This window comes from Peromyscus californicus, unplaced genomic scaffold (genome assembly GCF_007827085.1).
Source record: "Peromyscus californicus insignis strain IS unplaced genomic scaffold, ASM782708v3 Scaffold_2__1_contigs__length_46816999, whole genome shotgun sequence".
In the NCBI taxonomy this organism is placed as follows: domain Eukaryota; kingdom Metazoa; phylum Chordata; class Mammalia; order Rodentia; family Cricetidae; genus Peromyscus; species Peromyscus californicus.
In genome coordinates this window covers 15,088,684-15,116,012 of record NW_026294540.1, presented here as the reverse complement: position 1 = coordinate 15,116,012, position 27,329 = coordinate 15,088,684, and the positions used below count along the sequence as shown (strand labels likewise).

The window sequence follows — 27,329 nt, the reverse complement described above, 5'->3', positions numbered from 1 at the left end:
ACAGGATCTCACCATGTAGCACAGGCTGGCCTGAAAGTCTGGATCCTCCTACCTCCGCCTCCTGAGTGCTGGGAGGATAGGAGTGCTGTGGTGGTCTGAAAGGAAATGGCGCCCACAGGGAGTGGCACTATTAGGAGGCGTGGCTTATGCTGGAGCGGATGTAGCCTTGTTAGGGGGAGGAAGTGTGTCACTGTGGAGGAGGGCTCTGAGATCTCCTGCGCTCAAGCTATGCCCTGCGTGGCACACAGTTCACTTCCTGTCGCCCGAGGAGCAAGATGTAGACCTCTCAGCTCCTTCTCCAGCACCGCCGCCATGCTTCCCGTTATGATGACAATGGACCCCAACCTCTGAAACTGTAAAGCCAGCTCTCACTGAAATGGTTTCCTTTTCTACGAGTTGCTGTGGTCATGGTGTCTCTTCACAGCAATCGAAACCCTGACTAAGACAAGCGTATCACCACACCTGGCTTTGCTGGTACACTTTGAATACTGTCTAGGTGGCTTAGTGAATACCTGAAACAGCGAGGGAGCCCTGCGGATGCCACACCATATGATTCAGGGGATAACGACAACAAAACAGCTGCGGTGTTCTAGACAGATGCGATGGGGTATTTTTCCCCAAATATTCTTATATTCTTTTTTCTTTTTTTTTTCTTTTGGTTTTTTTCAAGACAGGGTTTCTCTGTGTAGCTTTGGAGCCTATCCTGAAACTCACTTTGTAGACCAAGCTGGCCTCGAACTCACAGAGATCCGCCTGGCTCTGCCTCCTGAGTGCTGGGATTAAAGGCGTGCGCCACCACCGCCACCGCCGCCACCGCCACCACCAGCTCCCCAAATATTCTTCATTTGAAGTTGGTTAAATTGGTGGGTGAAGACTGTCTATACATGGAGTACACACACACACACACACACACACACACACACACACACACAAAGGTATATATTACGTATGCCAACAGTGGCATGCTCTAACCTTCAAGAACTCTTCTGTCAGATCCACTTGCTTCTGTCTCTCTCTATCAAGAGATGTCATCCCGGCCGGGAGGTGGTGGCGCACACCTTTAATCCCAGCACTCGGGAGGCAGAGGCAGGAGGATCTCTGTGAGTTCGAGGCCAGCCTAGTCTACAGAGCGAGATCCAGGGCAGGCACCAAAACTACACAGAAAAACCCTGTATCAAAAAAACCAAAATCAAAAACAAAAAAAAACACACAGGGTTGTCTCTTCAAAGGAAGAGAGGTATAACCAGAAGACTGGGGATGGATGTGGCTAATAGGCTTGCTGATCTCTGTGCTCTCTGGAGGGCCAGGGCCACATTTGGGTCCCCCAGACTAGTATGTTTATCTCAATTATCCACCCTAGACCCTTATCTTGAGCACAGTTTGTGGTGATATATTGCGTACATTAATAAACTTTGCCTGAAGACCAGAGAACAGAACAAGTCACTAGATTAAACATAGAGGTCAGGCAGTGGTGGCACACACCTTTAATCCTAGCACTCGGGAGGCAGAGATCTGTCTGGATCTCAGTGAGTTCAAAGCCACCCTGGACTACATGAGATTGACTCAGTCTAGGAGAGAAACAGAACCTGGCAGTGGTGGCACACACCTTTAATCCCAGCACTAAGAAGGAAGTGATATGGTGGGCGGAGAAAGGTATATAAGGTGTGAGGAGACAGGAACTAAAGGCTTTTTGGCTGAGGAACCCCTTTTGGCTAGAGGCCTTTCGGCTAGAAAGGCTTTTTCAGGCTGAGGAGTTGGTGAGGTCAGAGGTGGTGGTTGTGGCTTGCTCTGCTTCTCTGATCTTTCAGCTTTCACCCCAATATCAGGCTCTGGGCTTTTTATTAAGACAGTTTAGGAATTTGTGTTACAATTGTTTCTCAGCCAATAGAACCCATCTTTACGGAAAAGGTCACATGTACTTTGAAAAGAGTTTTGATGTAATCATGTCTTAAGCGTTATTATACACACAAGTTGAGTTCATTGTCACCAGGAAACTTTTTTCCAAAATTGTGCTCTGTTGAAATATGCCTAAAATAAACTGCCTGGTGTCAGACTCTCAAAATTTGAACCAGCACCGACTACTGAGTTGTGTTAAACTGAATATCCTTCTTGCCTCACGAGGATTAACACCCTGCTGGCCAGGTGTTTGAAAAGACCATACACACACACACACACACACACACACACACACACACACACACACACACACACAGGTTAGGGTGGCATGCTTTTTCCAAGCACAACTGTTAGCCTTCTCTTTGTCCTCCGGAAGTCAGTCAAGATGGAGGAGTGTGACCACTCTGCTACCCTGAAACCAGGATGCTGGGAGATGACCAGTTCTCCTGGAGAGGCCCTGGCTCTGAGCCTCCATGTGGGAGGAAGCCAAGGACACCCAGGCAAAAAAGGAGCAGGCAAGAAAGTCAGCCATTCTGGAAGATGATGCTCTACCCAGCCATCCAGTGGATGCCCTGGGAGGCAAGATGAATGTCTGTATGGAGCCCTTCCCAAATCCTGACCCACTCAATGGTTTTTATCAAGAAGACAGTCACACACCAACACACCAGTACAGTGACTTTCCTAATTAATGCCAGCTATCAATGGGGCACAGCCTGAGCTCATCTGAGAAAGCCTCAACTCAAGACTGCTTCAGTCAGATTGGCCTGTGGCCACGTCTGTGAGGAACTGTCTTAGCCGATCCTTGATGTGGGAAGAGATCAGCAGCCAACGGTAGGCGGCACCATCCCTAGGCAGGTGGGCCTGCACTATATGAGAGAGAGTCGAAGGGCTAGAGAAATGGTATGAGGTTGAGAGCACTGGCTACTCTTCAGAGAACCTGGGTTTGATTCCCAGCACCCACATGGTGGCTCACAAACATCTGTAACCCCTCTCCCAAGGGATCTGATGCCCTCTTTTGGCCTCCACAGGCTGGACCAGACATGCCCATAGTGCACAGACATACATGCAGGCAAAACATCCATACACATAAAAAAAATTTTTTAATAAAGATTTAAAATGAAGACAGCTAGCTGACTGTGAGACAGAAAGCCAAGCTCCTCCTCCATGGTCTCTGCTTCGGTTCCTACCCTGCCTTCTCTCATTGATGGACTGTGATCAGCAAGTGTGAGCCACATTAACCCTCTCCTCCCCACGTTGCTTTTGGTCAGAGTTGTTGTGGGATCATCTTTTTGTACACTGTGAAGCTGTGTCTCTGCCAAGGCACCTTCTGATTGGTTTAATGAAGAGCTCAACGGCCAATAGCTGGGTAGGAGAGGATAGGCAGGACTTCCAGGAAGAGACAAGAACTTTGAGAAGAAGAGAGGTGGGATTCACCAGCCAGACATGGAGGAAACGGGATGCATGGCACTGAGGAGAGGTAACGAGCCACATGGCAGAACACAGACTAATATAAACGGGTTAATTTAAGTTATAAGAGCTAGTTGGGAACAAGTCTAAGCTAAGGCCAAGATTTCATAATTAATAATAAGTCTCTGTTGTCATTATTTGGGAGCTGGCGGTCCAAGGAAAGAGCCGTTACACGGAGTGGTTTAACCCAGCAACAGGAAGCAAATGAGAGGATGACACATCACATATCTGATGAGGAACCTGTGATTTCAGTCTTTTAAGTTAGTATTACAACTCCATCATAAAAACAAGAGTGAGGTGGTGTGCATCCTGGAAGCGTGGGGTGGGAAGACCTGTGCACTTCCTGCCAGCCAGAAAGCAGAGCAACAGACAGCAAGGAGCCCCACAAGGACAACACCCTTCCCACCCCCATGACCTACTTCCTCTGGTGAGACCTCTACCTCCTCAAGATTCCAGAACCTCACAGAACAGCAGTACCGTAAGCCCATGGGAGACACTTCCGTTCAAACCGTAACATGGCATATTACGCTCATGAAGACAAAAATGCAGGAACATAATTAAGAATAATAAAAGATAAATATTTAAGTGCTGGAGAGATGGCTCAGTGGTTAAGAGCATGTACTTCGCCACCAGAGGACCTCAGTTCAATTCCCGGCACCATGTCAGGAGGCTCACAACTGCCTGTCACTCTAGCTCCAGGCCAGAGCCTCTGTGGGCACCTGCACTCCTGTGTGCACAGACTTACATGTAATCAAAAGTAGTAAAAGATTAAGAACATAGGAACAGCTAGGCAGTGGTGGCGCACACCTTTAACCCCGGCGCTCGGGAGGCAGAGGCAGTGGATCTCTGAGTTCAAGGTCAGCCTGGTCTACAGAATAAGTTCCAGGACAGTCAAGACTGCACAGTCTCAAAAAACTACAAGACTACGCTATCCCCCCAAAACAAAAAAACAAAGACAAAGACTTTATTTGTTTGTTTGTTTATTGGTTTTTCAAGACACAGTTTCTCTGGCTGTCCTGGGACTCACTATGTAGACTAGACTGGCGTTGTAGAGATCCCACTACATGCAGTTTTTGATGACAACTTTTAAAATATTGAATTAAGCTAGGGTAGAATATTTGCCTAGCATGTGCAAGGCTGGGTTCAATTTCCAAAATCTTGAATTATTTACTTTGTTTTTGTTTTGCCTGTTAAAAACAAGGACTCAGCCGGGCGGTGGTGGCGCGCGCCTTTAATCCCAGCACTCGGGAGGCAGAGCCAGGCGGATCTCTGTGAGTTCGAGGCCAGCCTGGGCTACCAAGTGAGTTCCAGGAAAGGCGCAAAGCTACACAGAGAAACCCTGTCTCGAAAAACCAAAAAAAAAAAAAAAAAATTTTAAAAAAAACAAGGACTCAGCTGAGCAGTGGTGCCAATTATCTTTAATCCTAGCACTTAGGAGGCAGAGGCAGGAAGATCTCTGAGTTTGAGGCCAGTCTGGTCTGCAGTGTGAGTTCCAGGACAGGCAGAACTACACAGGGAAATCCTGTCTTAAATAAACAAAAATAAATAAATAAAATAAAAAGAAAAGAAAAGGACTCAGATAGCCCAGGCTATCCTCAAATTCACTACGTGGCCAAGGATGACCCTGAACTTCTGATGCTATTCCCAAGTGCCAGAATTAGAGGCATGCACCACCATGCAGGGCTAATGTGGTCCTAGGGGTAGAAGCCGGGGCTCTGTGCATGCTAGGCAAGTACTCTTCCAACTGAGCCACAACCCCAGTCCCTAAATGTATTTAAAAAGTGACATCCATGCAGTGCCCCTCAAAGAGCTGGCTTTCCAGAATGCAGCCCGCCCTTCGTACCTTGAAGTGACGTTCCACGGTGGACAGGAAGCGCACATTGTCCGAGGCCTCCATGTGGAGTTTGAACAGCTCGGTCAGGACAGGCTGCACATTGGCTGTGAGCATGGATTCACCTTCCTTGATCACATCCAAGACCTTCCTAACAAATGGAAGCTTCGTTTGTTCATGGAGGGCACTCAGCGTTGCATTTCTTTCGCGCCAGAACTCAATTTCAGCCAGAGGACCGTTGCCCTGGGAAAGACGTGAACACACAGACGTCACTCACCCTTACTGTGGGTGGACACCTGTGGTCATTTCTTTTTTTTTGGTTTTTCGAGACAGGGTTTCTCTGTGTAGCTTTGCGCCTTTCCTGGAACTCGCTTTGGAGACCAGGCTGGCCTCGAACTCACAGAGATCTGCCTGGCTCTGCCTCCCGAGTGCTGGGATTAAAGGCATGCGCCACCACCGCCCGACCCTGTGGTCATTTGTACAGTGCCCATCCCTTCTCCCATCTGCTCCAGGCAGGCTGGTCAGCGCAGGGCTTCTGGGTGGACTTCTCATCCGGTGTGGTCCAATCAGAGTGGATCTCAGGACTCTACTTGGAATGCAAGACAACGATCCTGCCCTTCCTGGTGGTGCCCACAGGGCCAGAATCTACACATCACTGCTGCAGAGAAGCAGTGTGAGGGGATAGCCTTAGCCCCACCGGCATCATTTAGGGAAGTCCCAAACAGAGAGAAAGAGGCTGGCTCCCATGGAGCCCTTTCTTGGGATGGTGGGTTGCAAGCCCTCACAGGTTACCTGGGGCGTCTTCTTCAGCTGGATATCCAGAGCAGAGGAAATCTGGGTCAGCCAGTTGATCACACATTGCTCCAAGGACTCCAGCATTTCTGCGTTGGCCGCCAGCTCCGACACTTCCCCCTCCACACTGATGCTAGGCATCTCCAGCTTGATCTCACCTGGTGGAGAGTCACTCATTAGACCCTAGCTTAGGAAAAACCTGTAATGTTCAAGTTCATCAGCTAGCTCTTCTCTCCTGTTGATCGGGTCGATAGCCCATCCCCTCCTCTGTCTCTGTCTTGTTCTCTTTCCAAGAATGTAATTAAAACCTCTGTTGATTGGCCCAGAGGTTAAGTCCCATCAAAGTGTTATCATTACTTGAGAAATTCCTTGATTGACAACATAATTAGTTTGATTTTTACAATTTTAACATACGACCAGAGTTCAGCAGCTACTTAAGAAGTCCTCGCCTGTCAGTGGTGGCACACGCCTTTAATCCCAGCAGGCTGATTTCTGAGTTTGAGGCCAGCCTGGTCTACATAGTGAGTTCTAGGATAGCCAGGGATACAGAGAAACCCTGTATCAAAGAGAGAGAGAGGGAGGGAGAGAGAGAGAGAGAGAAAGAAAGAAAAAGAAAAAAGAAATCTTCAGGGGTTGGTGTGACAGCTCAGTGGTTAAGAACACTTCCTGCTCTTACAGAGAACCTGAGGTCTGCAATCAATAGCATCCATATTGATTAGCTCACAACCCCCTGTAACTCAGCTCTGATCTGAAGCCCTCTTCTGGCCTCCACTGGTACCTGCACCCATGTGCCCTCCCCCACCAAACACAAAGTAAAATCTTCAAAAAGGGAAAATCTCCAATATAAAATGAAGATAAATTGGGGGTTTGGGGAGCGGTCCTCAGAGGAAATCAAGATAATGTAAAAAAAAAAATGTTTAAGTCCCATTTCTTTGTCTCAGAGACTGGAGATAATATGTGTCCATTCAACAAGAACAGAATGCTATTTTTTAAAAAAAAAAAAAAAAAAAAAAAAGCAATGTAGACCAGAGATCTCAGAACCAAACAGAGCAACTAGCAAGAATCGCTCCAAACCGAGGAACACTCCAGGCACATTAAACACCAGAGCCAGGGGGATGCCTCCATGGGCTAAAGTGCTTGCCACACAAGCTTAAGGACATGAGTTCAGATCCCCAGAACTCCTATACAAGCCAAGAACAATGGTTCACATCTGGAATCCCAAGGTGGAGACAGGAGATCCCTGGGGCTCAGTGACCAGCCAGCCTAACCTAGTTGGCAAACGAGAGACACCATATCAAAACAGAAAGTGAAGCATGCCTAGGGAACAACATCTGCACACACAGGTGTACCCACACACACACACCCCCAACACACAGGAGCACCCCAGACTCCCTACCCACAGAGAGTTAGGAAAGAGTTAATTCTCCTAGAGTACCAGTCCCACATCACTGGTGGGGGCGTTTACCCACCAACCCCACAGTTCCCCAGAGTTTTCTTGAGTGTGAGCAGCAGGAAATATTAGATAGAAGGATTTATTGCGGAGAATCTTGCGGAGATAAACAGATAGAAAATAAAGGATAGCCTCGAGAGGGCCTGGAACCTATTCCAACGGGCCCTGACTGTCTCTGCCCCAGGGTTTTTATAGAGACGCCAAGGGATGGAGCAAAAGACCTCCTCCCCCAGCACAGCCAAGTGCAGACCATCCCAGACACCTGCACTCAGGCCCGTGGTCCTAATCATCCTCTATGCGGACCTGCTGGGTAAAGCCACGAGGAACCCGAGAACGGGCTCCCACAATCACTGGCTTTCCTGGCTAAGTACTCTGTCACCTCTTCCCAAGCTGGGTCCCTAAACATGAGCACCCAGCTCAACTCTGCTCCCTCATCCAGCCAGCCTCTTGCCGCCTTGTTCTCTGCTTTCCATGCCTGCTTTTCCATTACCTCAGGCTCTGGAACTCAGTGGGGAAGGATCAGGTAGGCCCTGGCCATGTGATGACCCACTGAGAGTGGGTCACCTGAATTCCACAGCAGGCGCTGAATGCAGCTTCCAGATGAGGCCCAATGCCACCTCCTCCAGGCAGCCCCCCATGGTTGCCCCACCCTCTTCTATAGGCCTCGACATCTTGTTGAGCTCCACACTTTGCCACAGTTGGGAGCGATGCCCTGTCGCCACAGGGGTTTCACCATTATTCTTCTGAACAGTTCAGTTCCCAGTGCACATATAAATGAGAATCATGAGGCTGGGGATGTGATTCAGTGGGTCGAACTCTTGCTTAGCATGGGCACAGCCCAGGGTTCAAGGCCCAGCATTATATAAACTGAGCACGGCCGTGTATGGCTGTAATCTTAGCACTTGGGAATTAAAGGCAGGAGGATCAGAAACTGAAAGTCATTCTCGCTATATGTCATTGATTTCAGCTATAGGACAACTCAGTCTTAAAAACAAACAATGTAGCCGGGTGGTGGTGGCCCACGCCTTTAATCCCAGCACTGGGGAGGCAGAGGCGGGTGAATCTCTGAGTTCGAGGCCAGCCTGGTCTACAGAGTGAGCTCCAGGACAGTCAGGGCTACACATAGAAACTCATCTCAAAAGACAAAAACAAACAAACAAGCACAAAAACCACAAACTATAAAAAGCAAAAATAATAAGCATTCTGAACTTTTGCATTGCCTTCTCAGGATGAGTTATTAGTTCTGCACAAAGCGGGAGGAGGAGGAACAGAACAGACCTTCAAGCTGCTGCATGGTCCTTTGAATGTTGTTCGCAAATTTCTGAAGATTCATTAAGAACTCATCACGTATCAGTTGGATGCTGTGGTACTCCACCGCTTCCCCGGGCATGCTGGGCAACTCTGTTGTGTCGTAAGAGGAAGGCTCATGGGTTTCTGCCGACGATGCTCCCTGAGCTGACTCCAGCTTGTGCTGGTTGAAGGACAGCGCGGGCATGAAAACCTGCAAACACAACCATGCCATGTAGTTAAATCGCCCCCGGGGCCTCCGGCCGTCCTTTAGGTTGACAGATGTGTGCACTGGTACCAGGCACATCTGGAGTCCCAACATTCAGGAGGCTGAGACAGGAAGACTGCCTGGGCTGCAAATGGAGGCAAGAAGGATTTGGATACAGCCAAGGTCACAGAGGCCAGCCTGGTTTGCTGGTTATGTAATGGGTGGCCGCTTAGAATGAATTTTGTTTCGCTCTGAGGTTTTTTTGATAGTGAACAGCTTGGTTCTACTTAAGCAGCCAGCGTCTCTGTTCTCAGAAACCACAAGATTAAAAAGACGTCATCCAGAAGCCTGAAGTGGTCCAGCTGTGATTCCAGCATGTGAGAGGCAGAGGCAGGAGGACTACCCATGAATTCAAAGCCAGCCTGGGCTACAGCGTGAATTCTAGGCCAGCCACGGCTTATAGAGTAAAGACCCTGTCTTAAAACAAACAGAGGTTACCAAATGAATGAGCACATAGACAGGTAGTGACCTCCTGTCCCACATCTCTCCAAGACCAAACTCTCCTGTCCTTCTTTGGAAGCAGGGGACTGTCCTGGAGATGCCAGGCTCTCTGTAGGACCCACAGTTACCTGGCAGATGACATCCTTCAGGAAGCGGAGCACATTAGAGTTTATGATGCCATACTCCATGGTCTCGGGCATAATTTCCAATGCTTCCTTCATGTCCGTGGCTTCGGGGATGGCCTCTAAATCAAAACAGATGCAGAGCGTGGAGTCAGTGGGTGATGGGGACATTCCCAGGTGTCCCGGAGTCACTCCTTCATCTCAGAGGCTCTGGTCACAAAGTCATTAGACAGGTTGACCGGGTTCTGAGTAAATGAGACTAAACTAGACCACACTGGACTTTTGTTTTGTTCTGTTTTCTCAAGACAGGGTTTCTCTATGTAACTGTCCTGGCTGTCCTGGCGCTCGCTCTGTAGACCAGGCTGGCCTCGAACTCAGAGATTCACCTGCCTCTGCCTCCAGAGTGCCATCACCGCCCAGCTAGGTTGTTGGAGTTTTTAAAGACTCTGTGAGTTTTACATTTTTACTGCCCTTTCCATTAGAGTATTAGCAAGGGCTCTTGGGGACATGACATCGAAAGGTTGTATTTTTAAAGTTATCTATTTAGGAGCTGAAGGGAAGGCTCAGCCAGTAAAGAGCACTGGCTGCTCTTGCAGAAGATTGGAGTATAGTTCCCAGCACCCACATGGCGGCTTACAACCAGCTCTAACGTCAGTGCCAGTGCCCTCTTCTGGTGTCTAAGGGCACCAAGCATGTGTATATGGGGCACCTAAAACATGCATACACATAAAATTAAAAAAAAATATTAAGACACACATACAGCTCATCTTCAGGGCTGGGATCCTTGGGAACCTGCGTAAAAGCCACGTGGATGTGGCGGCCCACTGTGATTCCAGCCTTGGAAGGTAGAGAAGCGGGGGATGCCCAGAGCAAGGCGGCTAACAAGATTAGCCACACCAACCAACCCCCTCTGAGTTTTATTAAAAGACCTGTGCCCACGAAGAAGGGCTGGAGAATGACTCCTGATGTCAACCTTGCCTGCTACATGCACATGCACATAGGTGACCCTCCACATGTACACCTACACAGAGAGAGAGAGAGAGAGAGAGAGAGAGAGAGAGAGAGAGAGAGAGAGAGGCACCTTTTGTGCTTCGGAGGAAGAACACCACGTCCTGTTCCAGAAACTCCTCTGGGAGAGGGGTGCAGAGCACATGCAGATCCAGCCTGTTGACGATGCGCTTCACAAGCCTCTGAAACAGACAGGACACGGTTGGGCCGGCAGATGAATGCCCTGCCGAGAGCATTTATCTCCAGCACGGAGGATCTCATCCCTGATAAGGAGGCCACTAATAGACAGCGGCCCCAGAAGAGCTAATTCACACCCAGATCTCGGGCCCTGAGCCTGACAACTGAGAAGCTGACCTAGTAAAGGATGGGAGGGCGGGGCTTGGAGGGGCGGGTCTTGGAGGGGTGGCACTTGGAGGGGCGGAGCCCATTGACAGAAACTGGCTGCCTCTGGCTAGTTGGGTGGTTTGCTGTTTTGTTCTTTTGTTTTTTTTTTGGTTTTTTTTTTTTTTTTTTTTTTTTTTTTTTGTGTGTGTGTGTGTGTGTGTGTGTGTGTGTGTGTAAGTATTTCCTCTTAAAAGATTTGTTTATTGGGACTGGAGAGATGTGCTTCAAGCCACAGAAATATGGAGTAGGAATTCAGCTGACTACGACAAAGCTATTACCTGGAAGAAGCCAAGGGCATTTCCAGAGGATAAAGCCAAGGCTTAAGGAGTCTTGGTGATATTGGCTTTTGAATATTAGCCGTTTGCTGCTGTGAATTTCTCGTGTGCTACTGTAGCTTTCCATTCCTAGAACAGTGTGTTTGATCATTCACTGGGCACAAGTTCCCCTATACAATTAAAGTATTTGGATACTTCCTCCAATTTTGCTAACAACAGACACAGTCAAGATCCCTAATTTCAGGCTTTCCTGTAATTATCGTCATTAGCAACATCCAGCCAGGACCTTCGCTGGACGAAAGTATCTTATCTGAGATACTTCCCAGACTTTCTAAGAACAGACTGCAACATCCAGACTACCTGTCAGTTCCTGAGGGAAGATAAAAATCTACAATGAGGGCAGCCAGCAGTGGCGCACTCGGGAAGCAGAGCCAGGCGGATCTCTGTGAGTTCGAGGCCAGCCTGGTCTACAGAGAGAGAGATCCAGGACAGGCACCAAAACTACACAGAGAAACCCTGTCTGGGGGGGGGGGGGGGGGGGGGGGGCGGATCTACAATGAGACAACCGCCCGGGCCTGGCGGATGTGCTAATTAGCTTAACCCTCTTTCTTCCAAGTGCTATCTCTAGTTCTAGATCTCCCTTTAACAATTAACTCAGAACTAAAGGGCTGTTACACACCAGGTACATCATCTGGCCATGACGCAGGTTGCCTAGTTACCGAGTACATTTTCCCCAGAAAATGGCACAGCCAAAATTAGGCTGAGACAGATGAGGCTCCAAGGCAGTTTTATTTTCACTCATGACTTAGTGACTGGCAGAATCCTAACATTTTCCCTAACCACTTCTAAGACTATAGTTTGAGCACATAAATCCCCTTTTCCAGACCTATTAACCAAATGCAGTCTTTAATAGATTTGTTCCCCATTAGTGACTTCCCTTTTGGGTTGCTCTGACAGCTGACAATTACTGCTCTTTGTGTGGATCTTATCAGCCCTCCTTTTGACCCTGTAAGAATTCAAGCCTGGAGACCTTCTTTGGCCAGAGCTTTGCTGCTTTGTGTGGGTATATAACTGAAAACCTCAGAGACTAGAGAGGACCAGACTGGGGAAGGAGAAGAACGAGACGGAAGATGAGGAAGAGCTGGATGGGGAAGAACGAGATGAGGAAGAACTCGATCAAGATAGAGCTAGCTGGATGAATTAAGTTAGAACTTAAAGAGAACAGCACAAAAGTGTAGAGAGAAATCAGGCAAGAAAAGAGCTAAGTATGAGAGCAGAATAGAAGCTGTGTAGAGAGGGGACTGACTCAGAAGAATGAAGTGAACGGACTAAAGAGTTCCGTGTATGTGGATTCATTTGATATTGTTAAGATTAAATGCCTCAGCTGGTTGTTAGACTCTCCCATGGACCCTGGAGAAAGGCTATCGAGGGACTGGACCCCAACAGTCTTTGTTAGAGATGGCTCAGTGGTTAAGAGCACTAGCTGTTCTTCCAGAGGACCCGGGTACAGTTTCCAGCACCCACGTGTGATGGGTTTACATGGTTCACATGTAACCATGTCGGTTTACAACCATCTGCAACTCCAGTTCCAAGGGGTCTGACCCTCTCTTCTGTCTCAATGTGCCAGGCATGCATGTAGCGCACAGACATACATGCAGGCAGAACACCCATACAAATAAAACAATAAAATAGAATTTAAATAGATAAAGGTTGGGTTGTTGTTTTTTTTTTTAAGATTTACTTATTTCCGCCGGGCGGTGGTGGCGCACGCCTTTAATCCCAGCACTCGGGAGGCAGAGCCAGGTGGATCTCTGTGAGTTCGAGGCCAGCCTGAGCTACCAAGTGAGTTCCAGGAAAGGCGCAAAGCTACACAGAGAAACCCTGTCTCGAAAAAACCAAAAAAACAAACAAAAAAAAGATTTACTTATTTCCTATGTATGAATGTTTTGCCTGCATGCATGTGCATGCCACACTATATATGGTTCCCTCCTTTCTCTGTAAGCCACAACTCCTGGTGGGACAGCTTTTCTGCCTCCTGGGAGTCCCTCAGTCAGTAATGTATCTAAGGGTATTCTAGGAAACCTCAACACAAGATTCTGAAATCCCCACTCTAACACACTGGGTCCCTTGCACGCTCTGTGCCTGCTACCCTGTCTTATGAAAGCCCCCTGAGCCACCCTGCCAAGAAGGATAGATGGAGGGCAGGGAGTACCTTGCCAAAGGGTTTCTCTAAGTGCTCTTTGTCGGGGTCATCATCATCCACACCCAACAGGGAGGGTGTCATGGAGTCCGTTCTCAGCTTTGTGGGCTTGGCTGCAAAACACAATTCAATGAGTTGAGATGGCCAGAAACAAGAGTTTCCCACCATCCAGGTGCCTTTAGTATGACAGTTCTTGTCCTCCATCACACGCTCTACAAAGGATGACGGGAGTGTAACAATCACAGCAGGCCACATACCCAAAATCCTCCCTCATGGCTCACAGGTATGTGTGTTGGCTGTGGTGCCCAGCATGTGATTTCTCTGAGTTGGTGTGTGTGTGAGCGTGTGCGCGTGCATGTATGCATGCGTGTGTGCGTGTGTGTGTGTGTGTGTGTGTGTGTGTGTGTGTGTGTGTGTTAACCTTACAAGAGGTTTATGAATAAGTCACAAGGCTAGGGGTATAAGGCCCTGAGCTCCATCTCCAACTCAAACATCCAGGTGTGGTGGTGCACATCTGTCGCCCAGCACTCCAGAGGTGGAGACAGGAGGATCAGGAGTTCAAGGCCAGCCTGGGCTATAGGAGACCTCATCTCAAAAAAATAGAGAGATGATGGCTGAAAAGATGACTCGGAGGTTAAGAGCGTTTGCTGCTCTTCGGGGGGACCTGGGTTTTGTTCCCAGCACCCACAGGGCCGCTCACAGCCATTTGTAACTCCAGTTCCGTGTGTTCCGATGTCCTCTTCTGGGCTCCACGGGCATTGAACACACATGGTGTACACACACGCGTGCAGGCAACGGCCAAAAACACACTCAGGGGTGTGTTGAATGTCACTGGAAATGGTTAAAGCTGGGCTGGGGCTGAGATGATGGATGGCTAGGTTGGTAAAGTGTTTGCAGTATAGGCCTGAGGACCCAAGTTCAAACCCAGCACCCCGTAGAAAGGCAGGTGTGCGGGCACATGCTTGTAATCCCAGCACTGGGGAGGCTGAACCAGGAGGCCCACTGAGGCACACTGGCCAGCCAGCCTAGCCTATTAGGTGAGCTCCAGGCCAGTAAGAGACCTTGTCTCTGAGAACAAGGTGGGCAGCTCCAGAGAAATGACACCTAAGGTTGTCCTGTGGCCTCCATATGGGTGTGTGAACAGTTTTATGTGCATCCACGTACAGCACCCTAACCTGTGTGGGTGCATGTGCGAGCGCACACACACACACCAATAAATCATCAATGCTGAGTTTTATGCTATGGGTTTTGTTCCTTTGCTCTTTAAGACAGAGTCTCATGTAGCCCAGGCTAGCCTCAAACTCACAACTGAGGCACTGTCTTAAAAAAAGAAAGAAAGAAAAACCTCCTACCTTTTGTTCCTGAATTTGACCGCCACACACACACACACACACACACACACACACACACCCTGCCTCAACCTTGCCCGGGTAACAGAAGTGACAGTGTGAGTCCAAATGGGGAACAGGCCCTATGATGGCAAAGGAGAGATGGGATTGGTGTGTCCATAAGTCAAGGGGTGCCAGTGCCAGCAGCCGCTGAACTAGGCAAGATGGGGTCCTCCCAGGAGCTTTTAGAGGGGATATGGCCCTGGGGACACCTTGGGCCTCTGGACCTGAGATATTTCTGTTGTTTTCTGCTGTCCTATATTAAGGCCACCTGATGGTAGCCCAGGGACCCTTGTGCACGTATCCACCACCAACTCCGCAGACGCCCAGGTAGAAGTGGCCTCTGCCCCTCCAGACCCTTACCTGTCACTTTTTCAGAGCCCTCTGCCTTCTGAGACTCGGTCTCCTCTTCCTCGGCCTCCTCTTCGGGGATCAGGGGGATTTCTTAGTTATGGAAGCATAACGGGGGAGAAAATACAAAATCGCATTTATCCCCATATGAGACGGCTGGAATCTTCGCTTTAAGTGGAGCCAAAAGGTAGGGACACACCCCACAGGGGACTCGTAAATGTCACTGCAAAACATCATGTTGCTGGGGCCAGCGAGGGAGACCTCTGCCAATTGAGAGGAGGGTGAAGGACACCTTCACCTGAAGAAACGCAAGCAGCCCGTGAGTTTGAAAGAGGCTCGGCACACCACACCCTAGTGTGTTTTTGCAGTACTGGGCACAGCCTGGAAACTGTTCCAATGAGCCCATGTGCTGGCGACTCAGGAGAGGGAGGCAGAAGGACCAGGAGTTCAATGCTAACCGACACTAACAGCAAGTTCAAAGCCAGCCTGGTCTACACAATGCCCCGTCTCAGAAACGATCCAGGGGGGTGCTCGGAAGTGAAATCAAAACACTGGCGGCAGGGTGAAGGCACCCAGGCAGGCAGCTGAATCAAAGCAGACACAGCAGGAGGCAATTGCCTGCTGCTAGCTACAGCCCCTGGAGACCGCGAGAAATTAGGGTCTTCACGCCAGTTTTTTGTTTGTTTTTTAAATGTATACAGAATCCTATTAGTGTATCCTGAAATCCGTACTTTCTTTTGGTTGTAATGAATGGGCCTAACCCAGAGGCCCAGGTTCAAAGTTCCATCTGGGGAAGAAAAATGAAGGCCGGAACGGTTACATTCCAGTGAAGCTGAGGCAGGAGGATTGAGAGTTCGAGGGTACTTTCAGCTACACTGTGAATTCCAGGCCAGCCTGGACTATGAGACCCTGTCTCACAATGTAACAAATAATGAAAACAGAAGTAAAGGAGAGCGGACAATGGTGTATCCTAACACCTTTCCCTCTCCCTCCTTCTCCTCCCTCTCCCCTCTCTGCCCCTCTTGCTCGCTATGGAGTTCAGGTGATCCTCAAACTTGCTATGGTCCTCAGGTGATCCTACTTCAGCTAGGATTGCCGTCGAGCAGCTCTTGGACCTGCTGCCACTTTTTAGGGTAGGGGGCTAGGTATGGAAGGCGAGCTCCTCGGAGCCTCTGCAGACTCTCGCCTTGGGACCCTCCCGCTGGGGAGCATCTTACAGGACAAGACTGTGGACCTCCTCCACGTCCCGGGCAGGTGCGCAACCCTGCGCCGTTGAAAGCGAGGATGGCAGCGCCCCCTCAGAGGACAGAGGGGAACAGACAAAAGCTACGGCCCCCGGGCACATAGTCGGGCTAAGTGCCAGCAGGGTGCTGGCTGTAGGCTGGCCATTGCTCAGGCTTACCGATCTCCACCTCCACCTCCTCGGGCACCAGGACGCGGTAGAAGAACAGCGTGGCGGCGCCGTCCTCGTCGCTTGCGTGGTTGAGGAAGTGCAGCATGATGTCCTCTGCCTCGCTGTCATTGCGGTTCAGCAGCTCCTCGAACACCTTGGGGTTGCTGAGGCCGAAGGCGGTGTACACGCGGTCGCGCATCCACAGGACCCGCAGGTCGTCCATGGCGTAGACCTGAGCGCTGCAGGACGCAGGACCCACAGGGCGGGGAGCCGGGCGGCGTCTGTGGCAACGGCGCCCCTAGCAACGGGCGCCTGGGCAACGGCGTCGGCGCGGGGCTGAGGGCCCCCATTCTGCAGGTAGGAAAGCTGAAGTGCAAGAAAGTGGGCTGCTGGGACGTGACGAGGGCATGGCTCTGAGGCGGAGCCAGGCTGGACCAGAAGCAGTGAACTGGTTAGCTTCTGTAAGTAAACTTGACGCTAACCTACACTTAGTTGGGAAAAGGGAAACTCAGCTGAGGCATTACCTCCATCAGATGGGCCTATGAGGACCTTTCTTGGTTGCTGATTGACGTGGGAGGACCCAGCCCACTATGGGCGGTGCTATTCCCCCCAGGCATGGGGGTGGGGGGCTAGGCTGAGCGAGCCATGGGGAGCAAACCAGCAAGCAGTGTTCCTCCAAGGTCTCTGCTTCAGTTCCTGCTGTGCCCCTCTGCCCTCAATGATGGAGTGCCACTAGGATCAAATGAACCCTTTCCTCCCCCATATTGGTTTTGGTTGATGTTTTATCACAGCAACTGAAGCAAACTGAGGACAGGCAGGCAGGGCTGGTTCAGCAATCAGGCACTGAGGACACCTGCGGATCCTAGGAAGGGAATAGAGAACACCGGTGGGGTCCTAGAAAGGAACCGGCTCTTTCTGGTATAGGGGGCTAGGGAGCAGGATCAGAAAACAAGACACTGGCATCTCAAAAATATAGATTTATTTGTCACTAGCAAAAGGAAGTTCAATACTGACAGGCAGATTAGTCCTTCCGTGCATCTGGAGTGTCTGGCCCAGGTCCCGGCTCCAGAACGCAGTCTTGTTACATCATCCTGTGGAGTAGCATTTTCTGAGGATTTCTTGAGGTGTTGGAGCAAAGCTCCACAGCAGCGGTCCACCAGTGGGAAAGGCATTACTTCAAACTCCCTACTCAGAGCATCGTGACAGAGTTCTTAAGGCCGGCCTGGAGAGTATGGCGTGCCAGCAAACCCAGATTAAAAACTTCAGTAGAGAAACGTACTGCTGAAGCTGTTTTTGTGTTTGTATTTTCCAAAGTGGGTCAAACTCTAAATCACAGCCTGATTTGCCAGCCCTGTGAGTTACCAGCAGGTAGTCTGCCTTATTGCACCACCGCTGACGGAACACTGGGTCTGACTGCCATTGGACCCACTTCCTGCCCAGCCCAGCACTGTATGCCATAGTGCCAGCCGAGAGTTGAGGCAAGAGGCCTGCAAGTCCACGGCCTGCATGGTGGCACTGAATATCTCAAAGCATACAGACCCACTCTGGAACTGAGGCCAGGAGAGGATCTGGGGGGATAGGAGTCTGTCCCAGGTCCCATGGTGGAGGGAGAGTCCAAGAGCTCAAAGCCCTTTGTACGCCTCTACTGGCCATATCCCGCCTCTCTACCAACAGAAGTCTATGTGACAGTGGTGAACACCTGAACCAATAACATGGCTCTGTCGTTATAGGAAAATGAACAAGACACCACCCAGACAGTTGTGCATCCCTCTGTGTGGTGCTATCATTATATTTCCAGAGGATTCACAAAGGAGTAACTTATGTTGATGTAATTACATTCTATATAACTGTGACAGACGTCAGCTGAGAAGTCACCTCACTCTACACAAACTGCACCTCTGTCTGGTCCTTGTCCCTGGAATCAGTTAACTCTGTGATGACCAAAGACCCTGGGGGAACAGTAACAAGAGTGACAACATGGGGTGACAATGGATACAGATCAGAGCGGGTCTAACGCTGGGCAGCACCACCTCATCCACATTAGGTTTGGCATCATAGCTGCCAGGAAGCTGGCACACAGGGCACAGACTCGGAGTTCACTGCCCCCCAGTGCAGACTCCACTGCAGCTGGAGAGGGGTGACTTTACAGTCCAGAGCAGCACAGGCAGTTCATGCATCTCAGCAAACAGGTCTTAAAGGACCTGAAAAGCTAACACACTCCAACTGCCAGAGGCTGGGCTTTTAATCAAGGGGCGCACTCTACCACACAGAGTGGAGGGGCAGGGGACCAACAGGCCTCTGCAGGAGCATGTGACTTAAAATTTCAAGAGGGCAGAAATGCTGGATTCCTTTTTCTCTTTAGGGTGTCATGTAGCCTGGGCTGGCCTCAACTTACCACATAGCCAAGGGTAACGCTGAACTTGTGATCCCCTGCCTACACCTTCTGAGTGCTAGGAATATGATGAAGCAGGTGTCAGCACACCTGGGAGAGGTGGTTCAGGGGATCTAACAACCAAGCTACACCCAGTCTGACTTCTTTTTGAAACACTTCATCTAAATCACTTAATGTGAAATGTGAAAATGAACATAGGATCAAAGTGTCCAGCGGGACTGAGTCAATGTCATGCAAAGCTGAGCAACAAGAGCAGGCGATTTTCATACTCGAGATAATAAATTAACAGATTAGTGAGAATTAGTTTTCAACTGACCTGAACAGTTTTGGGAAATTAAACTGTGGCCATCAGACCTTTATTCAGAATTAGTGTGGAAGTAAAAAATTAAACTGTTCCCAAGTAGAAGCAAGGTCTCTGTGGTAAAATATCTTCATCTGTTCTTTGCTATAAAAATACACACTCCTTTCACCTGTCTCCCCTGCAGTCACACCGGGTTTTAAGGCTCAGGACAGTCATCTTCCCAAAGGTACAACTGTCGTGACTGGTCTGACATAAGGGTAACAGGACAAGAAGGAATCTTGTAAAAATATCCCAGCGGGAGAGCCATCTGTTGAGTCACGATGTCCCGTGGCTGTCGAGCTGCCCCTCCTGGTGATTCTGAGAGCTTCCAGGGAGAACCCACACATTCTTGAGCCAGCAGGGTGAGCGGGGATCTGCCGACGACCCTGCGCTAATGTCTGAAAAAAACTATGTCTGGCTTGAGCTGCTGGAAAATACGATCTGACATCTCGTGATGGAATATCTTTGTTTTTAGAGCTGAAAGGGAATCGAGTATCTGAAACCATCAGCTAGCCATCCAGCTGCCTTTTCTCCTCCAATCTGACACTTTAAAAATAATTTTAATGTGACGTTGGCATAACTTGTATTTGCTCATAATAAAAACCAACGAAATTTCTGTGTCCGAAGCGGTGAGCTTTACAAAATCTTCAAAATAAGGGAGAGGTGTATCTTACAGAATCATTTGGCTGAATCGTAAGGCAATCGACGAGGGTGGAATTTTCCTGTCATAACTCTGACTTGAGTGAATTCTGTAACATGATAGTTCTCTGTCGATCTGGCGGGATGGCGGCAGCAATGTGATCATGCTAAGCTGTCGTCACAACTGAACTTGGAGGAGAGCAGACTGAAGGAGAAAGGAACGAATTTGGTGCCTGCACCAACGTAGAATTTGTTCTGAAATTCAACCCTACAAGAAGAAAAACCAACCTGTAGTAAAACACCACCATGCCTTCCCCACCGTGGACTGCACCCAGACTGTGGGTGAAGGGACGTTCCTCCATTTCTTTAGAAAACAAGTTCCTGGGCTACAGTCTGTCCATTTCTTTAGAAAACAAGTTCCTGGGCTACAGTCTGTCCATTTCTTTAGAAAACAAGTTCCTGGGCTACAGTCTGTCCATTTCTTTGCATTCTTGTCATGAACATGGCCCCCTGATCGCTCTCTCCCCGGTTCATGCTGGCTCCCACGTGTCACTCGACACTCTGTCCGCTGCGCCCCGTATGGGTCAGAAAGTCCCACACACCTCAGCTCTCCTACACCAGACACACAGGATGAGACCCTGGAACTCTTCTGTCACACTGGCTGCCGGAACCACAGAGCAGCAGCCAGACACAGATCGAGAAGCACTGAGAATACCCTGGAGGGTTGCTGAGGTGGCTCAGGGGGGACAGGCATCTGACACCAAGCCTAACAACCGGAGTTCAATCCCCAGGACTCACAGGGTAAAAAGACAACCAACTCCTGCAAGTTGACCTCTGACCTCACAACAAGGAGGGTACTAAACCAGAAGTGTCACCTGCCAGTCCCAGTGTGAATAAAAGTGGGTACATACACAAGCCGGGCATGGTGGCACCTGTCTGTAATCCCAGCAGGGACAGGCAGACCTCTGTGAGTTCAAGGCCAGCCTGGTCTGCATAGCACAACACTGTCTCAAAAAACAAAACCAACGACAACAACAAAAAGGGGGACACACAAGTGTTTCACAGACAGACTCTCCCTGTGATAAAACTGTACGGTTTCTGAACTGCGAGGTCACGGCTGGGCGGGGGGGAGCCAGCCCCTCATAGGCACTGCATTTATAAAGGGTTTTACACACATGTGTTTTTCCTTAGTGAGTGGCTTTTTAATGCTTCATTAGTCAGTAGCACGTGCACAGGAGTATGTGTGGGTGCACTTGCCCGTCACACGTGTGACCGTCACATATGTGACGTCAGGTGACAGTTGTTGGGCATAAATTTTCTCCCTCTACCCTGTGGGTCCTGGTGATTGACTGGGCTTTGTAGCAAGTGTCTGTATCCATGAGCCTTACGCCAGCTCCTGCACCCTTTTCAAAAGAGTTACTATATTCTTACAGTACCACGTGTCTTGTATATGTGCACACGAGTGCAGGTGCCTGCAAAGACCAGACATCCACCGGCTGCCCCAGTGCTGGAGTGACAGGAGGCTGTGAGCCGCCTGCTACAGGTGCTGGGAACTGAACTTGGGAACTCTGAAAGTGCAGCTCACATCCTTAACCACTGAACCATCTCTCTAGGCCTCATCTTCCTTTTGAAAATATTCTTCTGAGGACACACGTCACACTCACCAGTGAAGGCGTATGGCATGGAGAAATGCAGAAAGCCCTTCCATGACCAGGAGGATAAAGATAGTCAAAACTGCAAAGAAGGCCATGACAGGCAGCAGGAGCAAGACCCCGTAGGTGGTGTCCACACGCAGGCCCACGCGCAGCAGCATGGCCCACAGCACATCAGACAGCTCTGCAAAGCAAGCCATCAGCAGAGTTCAGTCTGAGAACAAGCCTCTCCACCCACGGAGAGCAGGAATGCCTACCAGCCTGCCCCCGGAGCGGAGGCCCCGAACCTCCAGGGCTTGCTTTCTCTGTGAAGAACAACAATCTCAGGAGGCACCATGGTGCCTCCAGTTTCCTAACTCGGCAAGCTCAGGCTCAGGACCCAGCTTGAGAGACCTGTCTGGACCTAGCAAGGTGACCTGCTCCAAGTCTGGGTCTGCTGCCAACAAGGCAGCCTCTGCACCTTCACTGTCTTGGAACACAGAGGCCTCGCTCTCCGTCCCGTTGGTCGGTACCCTCTTGTGATCACCCATCTCGGTCACATATCTCAGGGCTTTGTCATGGAATCTCAAGGCAACACAACTGCATGTTTTTCTGTGTGTGGAGTGAACGCAGTCAGTGACCAGTCACCTCCAGGTTGGAGAGAGAGGACATGGCCTCTTGTTACAACACACAGGGTAAGGTAACCTACAGACTAAAGAACACCCCCACAGCTGTGTCTCACACCAGGCTCACAGCTAAGCCAGTGTGGAGGACGAGCCATGCTGGGGCTCAGGGCCATGTAATTCAGCTGTGCATGAGCAAAACCGTGCACATGAGGACTGACTAAGTCTGAACTACGTACGGCTCAGCAGCTGCCACACTTGCTTGAAATAAATACTCCACTGAGTAAACAAAACAAAGGCTAGGACACACTCGGGAACACGAGAGAGTGAAGAGCATCCATGCCAGCGGTCACCAGGCCCTCAGTTCCCAGAGCCCCTCCATGCCTAGGCCGGAGCCATGACCTGCGTGATCAGAAGTTGGGTCCAAATAATGAAGAGTCCTTGTCCATCACCACTTGGAGAGCTTACACACTCCATGGGGCTGAGCAACATACGTGCATGTGCCAGGCTGAGGGCCCAAAGCCTCAGGTAGGACGCGGTGTTGGAGATGCAGCCAAGGCAGTACTCGATGGAGTGGATGGCCTGCGTCATCAGGATCTCCCCAAAGTTGAACTGAGGGACAACAGAGGACATTAGACACCACAGCACAAACCTGCTCCACTGTGAAGCCCTGGCTGGTCTCAGAGACAGAGCAGGCCGGCAGCTAAAAACAGCAGGTCCAAGACGTGACTCCTGCTCTCAGTGGGATTGTGGGGCTCCCCACCCATCTCCCACACTAGCCCCCAACTCGACTCAAGCTTCAGTTCCCTGTGACCCAAACACCAGCTAGAACTGTGATCGCCAAAGGGTCACATGGCTAGAGATCTCAATGACATCTGAGCTAGCCTCAGAAACTACCCAGCATCCAAATGGGCATTTCCCAGCTACGGGCGCACGGGGACACACCGTGCTCGAGGCGGGGGAGGGAGGGAGGGAGAGGGTGCTGTCCCACGAGCACCTGGCTCTTCCTCACTCTGCTTTCTTTGCTCTGTGAACTTGTGATGTCATTGCTTGGCCTGCATGAAAACTCTGCTACACAGTAGCAACCGACCAACCGACCACAGGGAGCTCAGTCCCCACAGGGAGCAGTGTCCGCACTAAGCAGTCAATGAAGAGCCTCCTCCCTCACCCAACTGTCCGGCCGAGCTCACCTCCTCGCACGTCATTTCCCGGCAGCCCTCTTCCATGCGGTTGTGCCCCTCTTCTACGTCCTGGCTGCCCAGCAAGGAAACCTCCTCCTCGCTGTCCTTCCTCACAAGCGTGTAACCGCTCTAACCAGAAAAGAACAGCGTCAGCGCTTGGAATGCCACAGGGCTGGGACAAAACGCAAGTACCTGCTTCTCTTAGGACTCAGCTCTCTAGGAATAAGAAAACTGTCTCTAAGAAAGTGCACAGCTCATATGCCTTTAGACTGTCACAGACAATGGAGGGACAAAGAGAATAACAAGTGTTGGCAAGAATCAAGAAGCTGGAACCCTACTGGGACTTTAAAATGGTTCAGCTGCTACAGAAGAAGTATGGCAGTTCCTCAAAAACACAAACACAGAACTGTTTGCCCGGGACCTGGCACCTCCACTTCTGACATACACCCAGGAGAGTCCAAGGAGAGCCTTGAGGACATGCCTGTGCATGCGTGTTGTATCAGTATCATTCCTCGAGCTGCAGCCCAATACTACCATCAAGGCTCTAAAGAAAGCCAGCTCTGGAGGAATCAGAACCTGGGGACACGGAGACCTCGGGACACGGAGACCTCGGGACACGGAGACCTCGGGACATGGAGACCGCACTCACCCGGCTCACCCCAAAGCAACTGCGCCCGTTGTGCAGCCACAGCAGGAAGAGCGGCTTCCCTAAGAAGAGCACGGGGACCGCCAGCACCGTGAGGGCCACCAACACCTTCTGGACATGTGCCTGTTGGTGCAAGGGAGAAGTCCATGAAGAGGAGGGAAGGGCGGTACGCCGTCAATGGGGCGTGGAGCAGACTGTGAGGGAGGGCCAGTGTGTCTCTGGACAGATGACTGCCAAGTCCCTGCAGCCAGGGCAACCCTCCGCACTTCTTCCAACTCACAACATTCAGGACACAGCACTGAAATGTTATTTTTAGAGCAGTGAAAATACTCTAGAAAAATTCCAAATGGAGGTTTGGGGAAATGACCCAATCAGGACTGAGTCTGAAGTCTGCTGTGGCTGTGCAAGCTTGTGACCCAGCACTAGGGAAGCAGAGGCAGGAAGAGCTCCTGGGGCTTGATAGCTGGTCACCCTGGCCTACTGTGACAGTTCCAGGCCAGGGATAGACTATGGTGTGCGTGTGCGCGTGTGTGCATGCGCACACACCACCACCACCAACAACAACAACAACAAAAAGGTGCATGGTGCCTGAGGAATGACCTCCAAAGTTGACCTCTGGCCTGAAGACACAGGTACCTACACACACTCACACAAATTCTAAATGGGAACTCGCTTTGGTATCACACACCAAAATATTAGAACCAAACAGAAGATTAGCATGGTCCCTGCGAAAGGATGACATGTACATTTGTGAAGCATTCCATTATTTAAAAATAAAAAAAAAATCTAGCTGGGCAGTGGTGGCACACATCTTTAAACCCAGTACTCTGGAGGCAGAGGCAGGAGGATCTCTGAGTTCAAGGCCAGCCTGATCTACAGAGCAAGTTCCAGGACAGCCAGGACTACACAGAGAAACCCTGTCTTGAAAAAGCAAAACAAAGAAACAAACAAAACATCTAACTGGAGTCAAACTCCAGTTAATAACTTTCTTAGAACACTGCCCAAGGAAAAGCAGAAACACTAGCAGAATACTCTTCACACTCTTGGTTTCGGTTTAGTCTTCCTTATCACAGATGACTTGGAGAGTGCTGAGTGCAGAGGCTGTCACCACCAGGTAGAGGAGTACTCACCTGCCCTGGGTAGAGGCCATGTGTCTCACTGGCTGGGAACAGGAACATGTTAATGAACTCGATCAGGATGCTGGGGGCCTCTCTAGAGGTCTCTGCCGAGTATGCCAGCCACTTGTAGATGATCATGAAGATCAGGTACCCAAAGATGCAGAGCATGAACAGGATCTCGGGGACGGACACCAGGTAGATGTTGAACTTCTTCCTAAAGTGCCTGCAAGAGGGGCGAGAGAGGCCGCTGCTATGGTGCCACGGGCCACTTCAGGGCTCCACAGGTGTCTCTGCTGGCTGGAGCCAGAGAAGAGATCGAACTGCAGAACCACACAAACATAGGCTGCTACTGAGTCTGGCTTCAATATATTCGAGTTTTTTGCTTTGTTTTGTTTTTGTTTTAAGATTTTTAAAAATTATTTTAATGAAATCAATTTTTAAAAATTCACTTAATTTTATGTGTACGATTGTTTTGCCTGAATGTATGTCTGTGCACCATGTACATGCCTGGTGACCACAGAGGCCAGAAGAGAGTGTTGTAGGCTTCCTGGAACTAGAGCCATAGCTGGTTGTGATGTGAGCCACCATGTGGGCACTGGGGACCAAACTCAAGTCCTTTGAAAGAGCAACAAGTGCTCTGTCTCTCCAGACCCCATTTTAAAAATTGTTTTCAATTATGTGTAACCATGTCGGGCAGGGGGAGCTATGCACTTGATTGCAGGGCCTTTCAAAGGCAACCAATCTCCCTGGAGCTGGAATTACAGGCAGTTGTGAGCCACCCACCATGGGTGCTGAGAGCAGAACTGCGGTGCAGTCCTCTGGAAGAGCAGTACACATGTTGTCCATTTTTTCAGTGTCCCAGCTCTATCAGGACTTAAAGAACAGAGGTACATGATGCAAATCATGCTTCGCCATGAGATGCATAGTCAGCACAGAGAAATAGTCTGCCAACATGTTGACGCTCCCACAAAACCAACAGAAAGCTTTCTACATTAGAGCAGTAAGAATGTGACAAAATCCCCTTTGGGGATTAGCCCTGCATTCATGTCACATGCCTCCCCACTTGGACACGAGCTCCAGGCGGGCAAAGGTCCCTCTCCATTCTCTGCAGAAGCCCAGTGCCCAGGATAGCAGCCGATCCGCAGTTATGCACTGAATGGATAAATCACTGATCTCCCATAATTCCAAAGCTGAATAACCAAAACAGAATCCTACCGTCACCATCAGATCAACTGCCCTTGGCCTAGTCAACAGGAGCATCAAGAGATAAAACTGAGGGCTGCAGAGACGGCTCAGTGGTTGAGAGCACTGGCTGCTCTTCCAGAGGGTCTGGGTTCAATTCCCGGCACCCACACGGCTGCTCACAACCATCATGTAGTTCAGGGGCTCTGCTGGCCTCTCTGGCCTCCACAGGCACCAGACATACATGCAGTTAGACATCCACACAAAGAAATGAAACATAAGGGGCTGTGAGATGGCTCAGGAGGTAAAGGGGACTGCCACCAAGCCTAACAACCCGAGTTCATTCTCCAGAATCCACACGGTAAACAAAAGGGAAAACTCCCGCCAACTGTCCTCTGACGTACATATTCACGCAAGTGCACATGCACACACACATACTGTCTGTACACACACCGATGTTAAAGGGGGTGGTGGTGTGGAAAGACGGCTCAGTGGGTAAAGTCATTTGCTGTCAAGCCCGACGACCCGAGTTCAATCCCCAGGACCCACAAATGGTAGAAGAAACAACCCCAAAAGTTGTCCTCTGACCTCCACACATGTACTGTGATGTGCACCATCTCCCTCCCCTCACCAAATAAATGTAAGAAATACGTAGTAAATAAATAAATAAATAAATAAAAAAGGAGTGTCAAACTTGGTTTACAAGCACAGATTTCAGAACTGCTGAGCCAGGCACACTGGCTCACGCCTGTAATCCCAACTCTTGGAAAGTGGAGAGGGGACTTTCAAAAAATGAAAGATGAAAAACAAATTAAAATGTGTACTTACAAGTGGTTAAATATTCCCAGAATGACACCAAAAGTCATGTGAATAATTCCTAAAATCACAGACATTTTCATCTTGAAGGAATTGAGGAAAGTGAGGCGATTTGTGGCCAGGTTCCAAATCTACGGACCAGACCAAACAGAGGCAATGTAAGTCCCGTCAGCAGGCGCTGGAGGGCTCCTAAGTCAGAGGGTTGCTC

General features: G+C 49.9%; 2 protein-coding genes and 1 non-coding gene across 3 annotated transcripts in view; 1 reads left to right on the top strand and 2 right to left on the bottom strand.

Annotated features, from left to right (window-relative positions):
- Window positions 1–17,398, bottom strand: part of Dnah10 (dynein axonemal heavy chain 10) — a 122,999-nt gene extending 105,601 nt beyond the window's left edge. The window contains 8 exon segments of the mRNA XM_052755466.1: window positions 5,207–5,437; window positions 5,987–6,144; window positions 8,715–8,937; window positions 9,561–9,676; window positions 10,636–10,744; window positions 13,434–13,534; window positions 15,173–15,253; window positions 16,563–17,398. Coding sequence (XP_052611426.1) covers window positions 5,207–5,437; window positions 5,987–6,144; window positions 8,715–8,937; window positions 9,561–9,676; window positions 10,636–10,744; window positions 13,434–13,534; window positions 15,173–15,253; window positions 16,563–16,776 — 1,233 coding nt within the window. The 5' untranslated portion in view covers window positions 16,777–17,398.
- A 117-nt stretch (window positions 17,399–17,515) lies between these two features.
- Atp6v0a2 (ATPase H+ transporting V0 subunit a2) overlaps window positions 17,516–27,329 on the bottom strand; it is a 30,056-nt gene continuing 20,242 nt past the window's right edge. Inside the window, exons 14-20 of the mRNA XM_052755467.1 lie at window positions 27,134–27,252; window positions 25,136–25,346; window positions 24,009–24,128; window positions 23,369–23,488; window positions 22,673–22,790; window positions 21,589–21,760; window positions 17,516–20,192 (exon numbers count right to left, since the gene is read on the bottom strand). Coding sequence (XP_052611427.1) covers window positions 20,087–20,192; window positions 21,589–21,760; window positions 22,673–22,790; window positions 23,369–23,488; window positions 24,009–24,128; window positions 25,136–25,346; window positions 27,134–27,252 — 966 coding nt within the window. The 3' untranslated portion in view covers window positions 17,516–20,086. The remainder of the gene's footprint in view (window positions 20,193–21,588; window positions 21,761–22,672; window positions 22,791–23,368; window positions 23,489–24,008; window positions 24,129–25,135; window positions 25,347–27,133; window positions 27,253–27,329) is intronic.
- On the top strand, window positions 24,669–24,775 carry LOC128121143 (U6 spliceosomal RNA). The gene has a single exon (XR_008222087.1). It is a non-coding gene; the product is annotated as a U6 spliceosomal RNA (small nuclear RNA).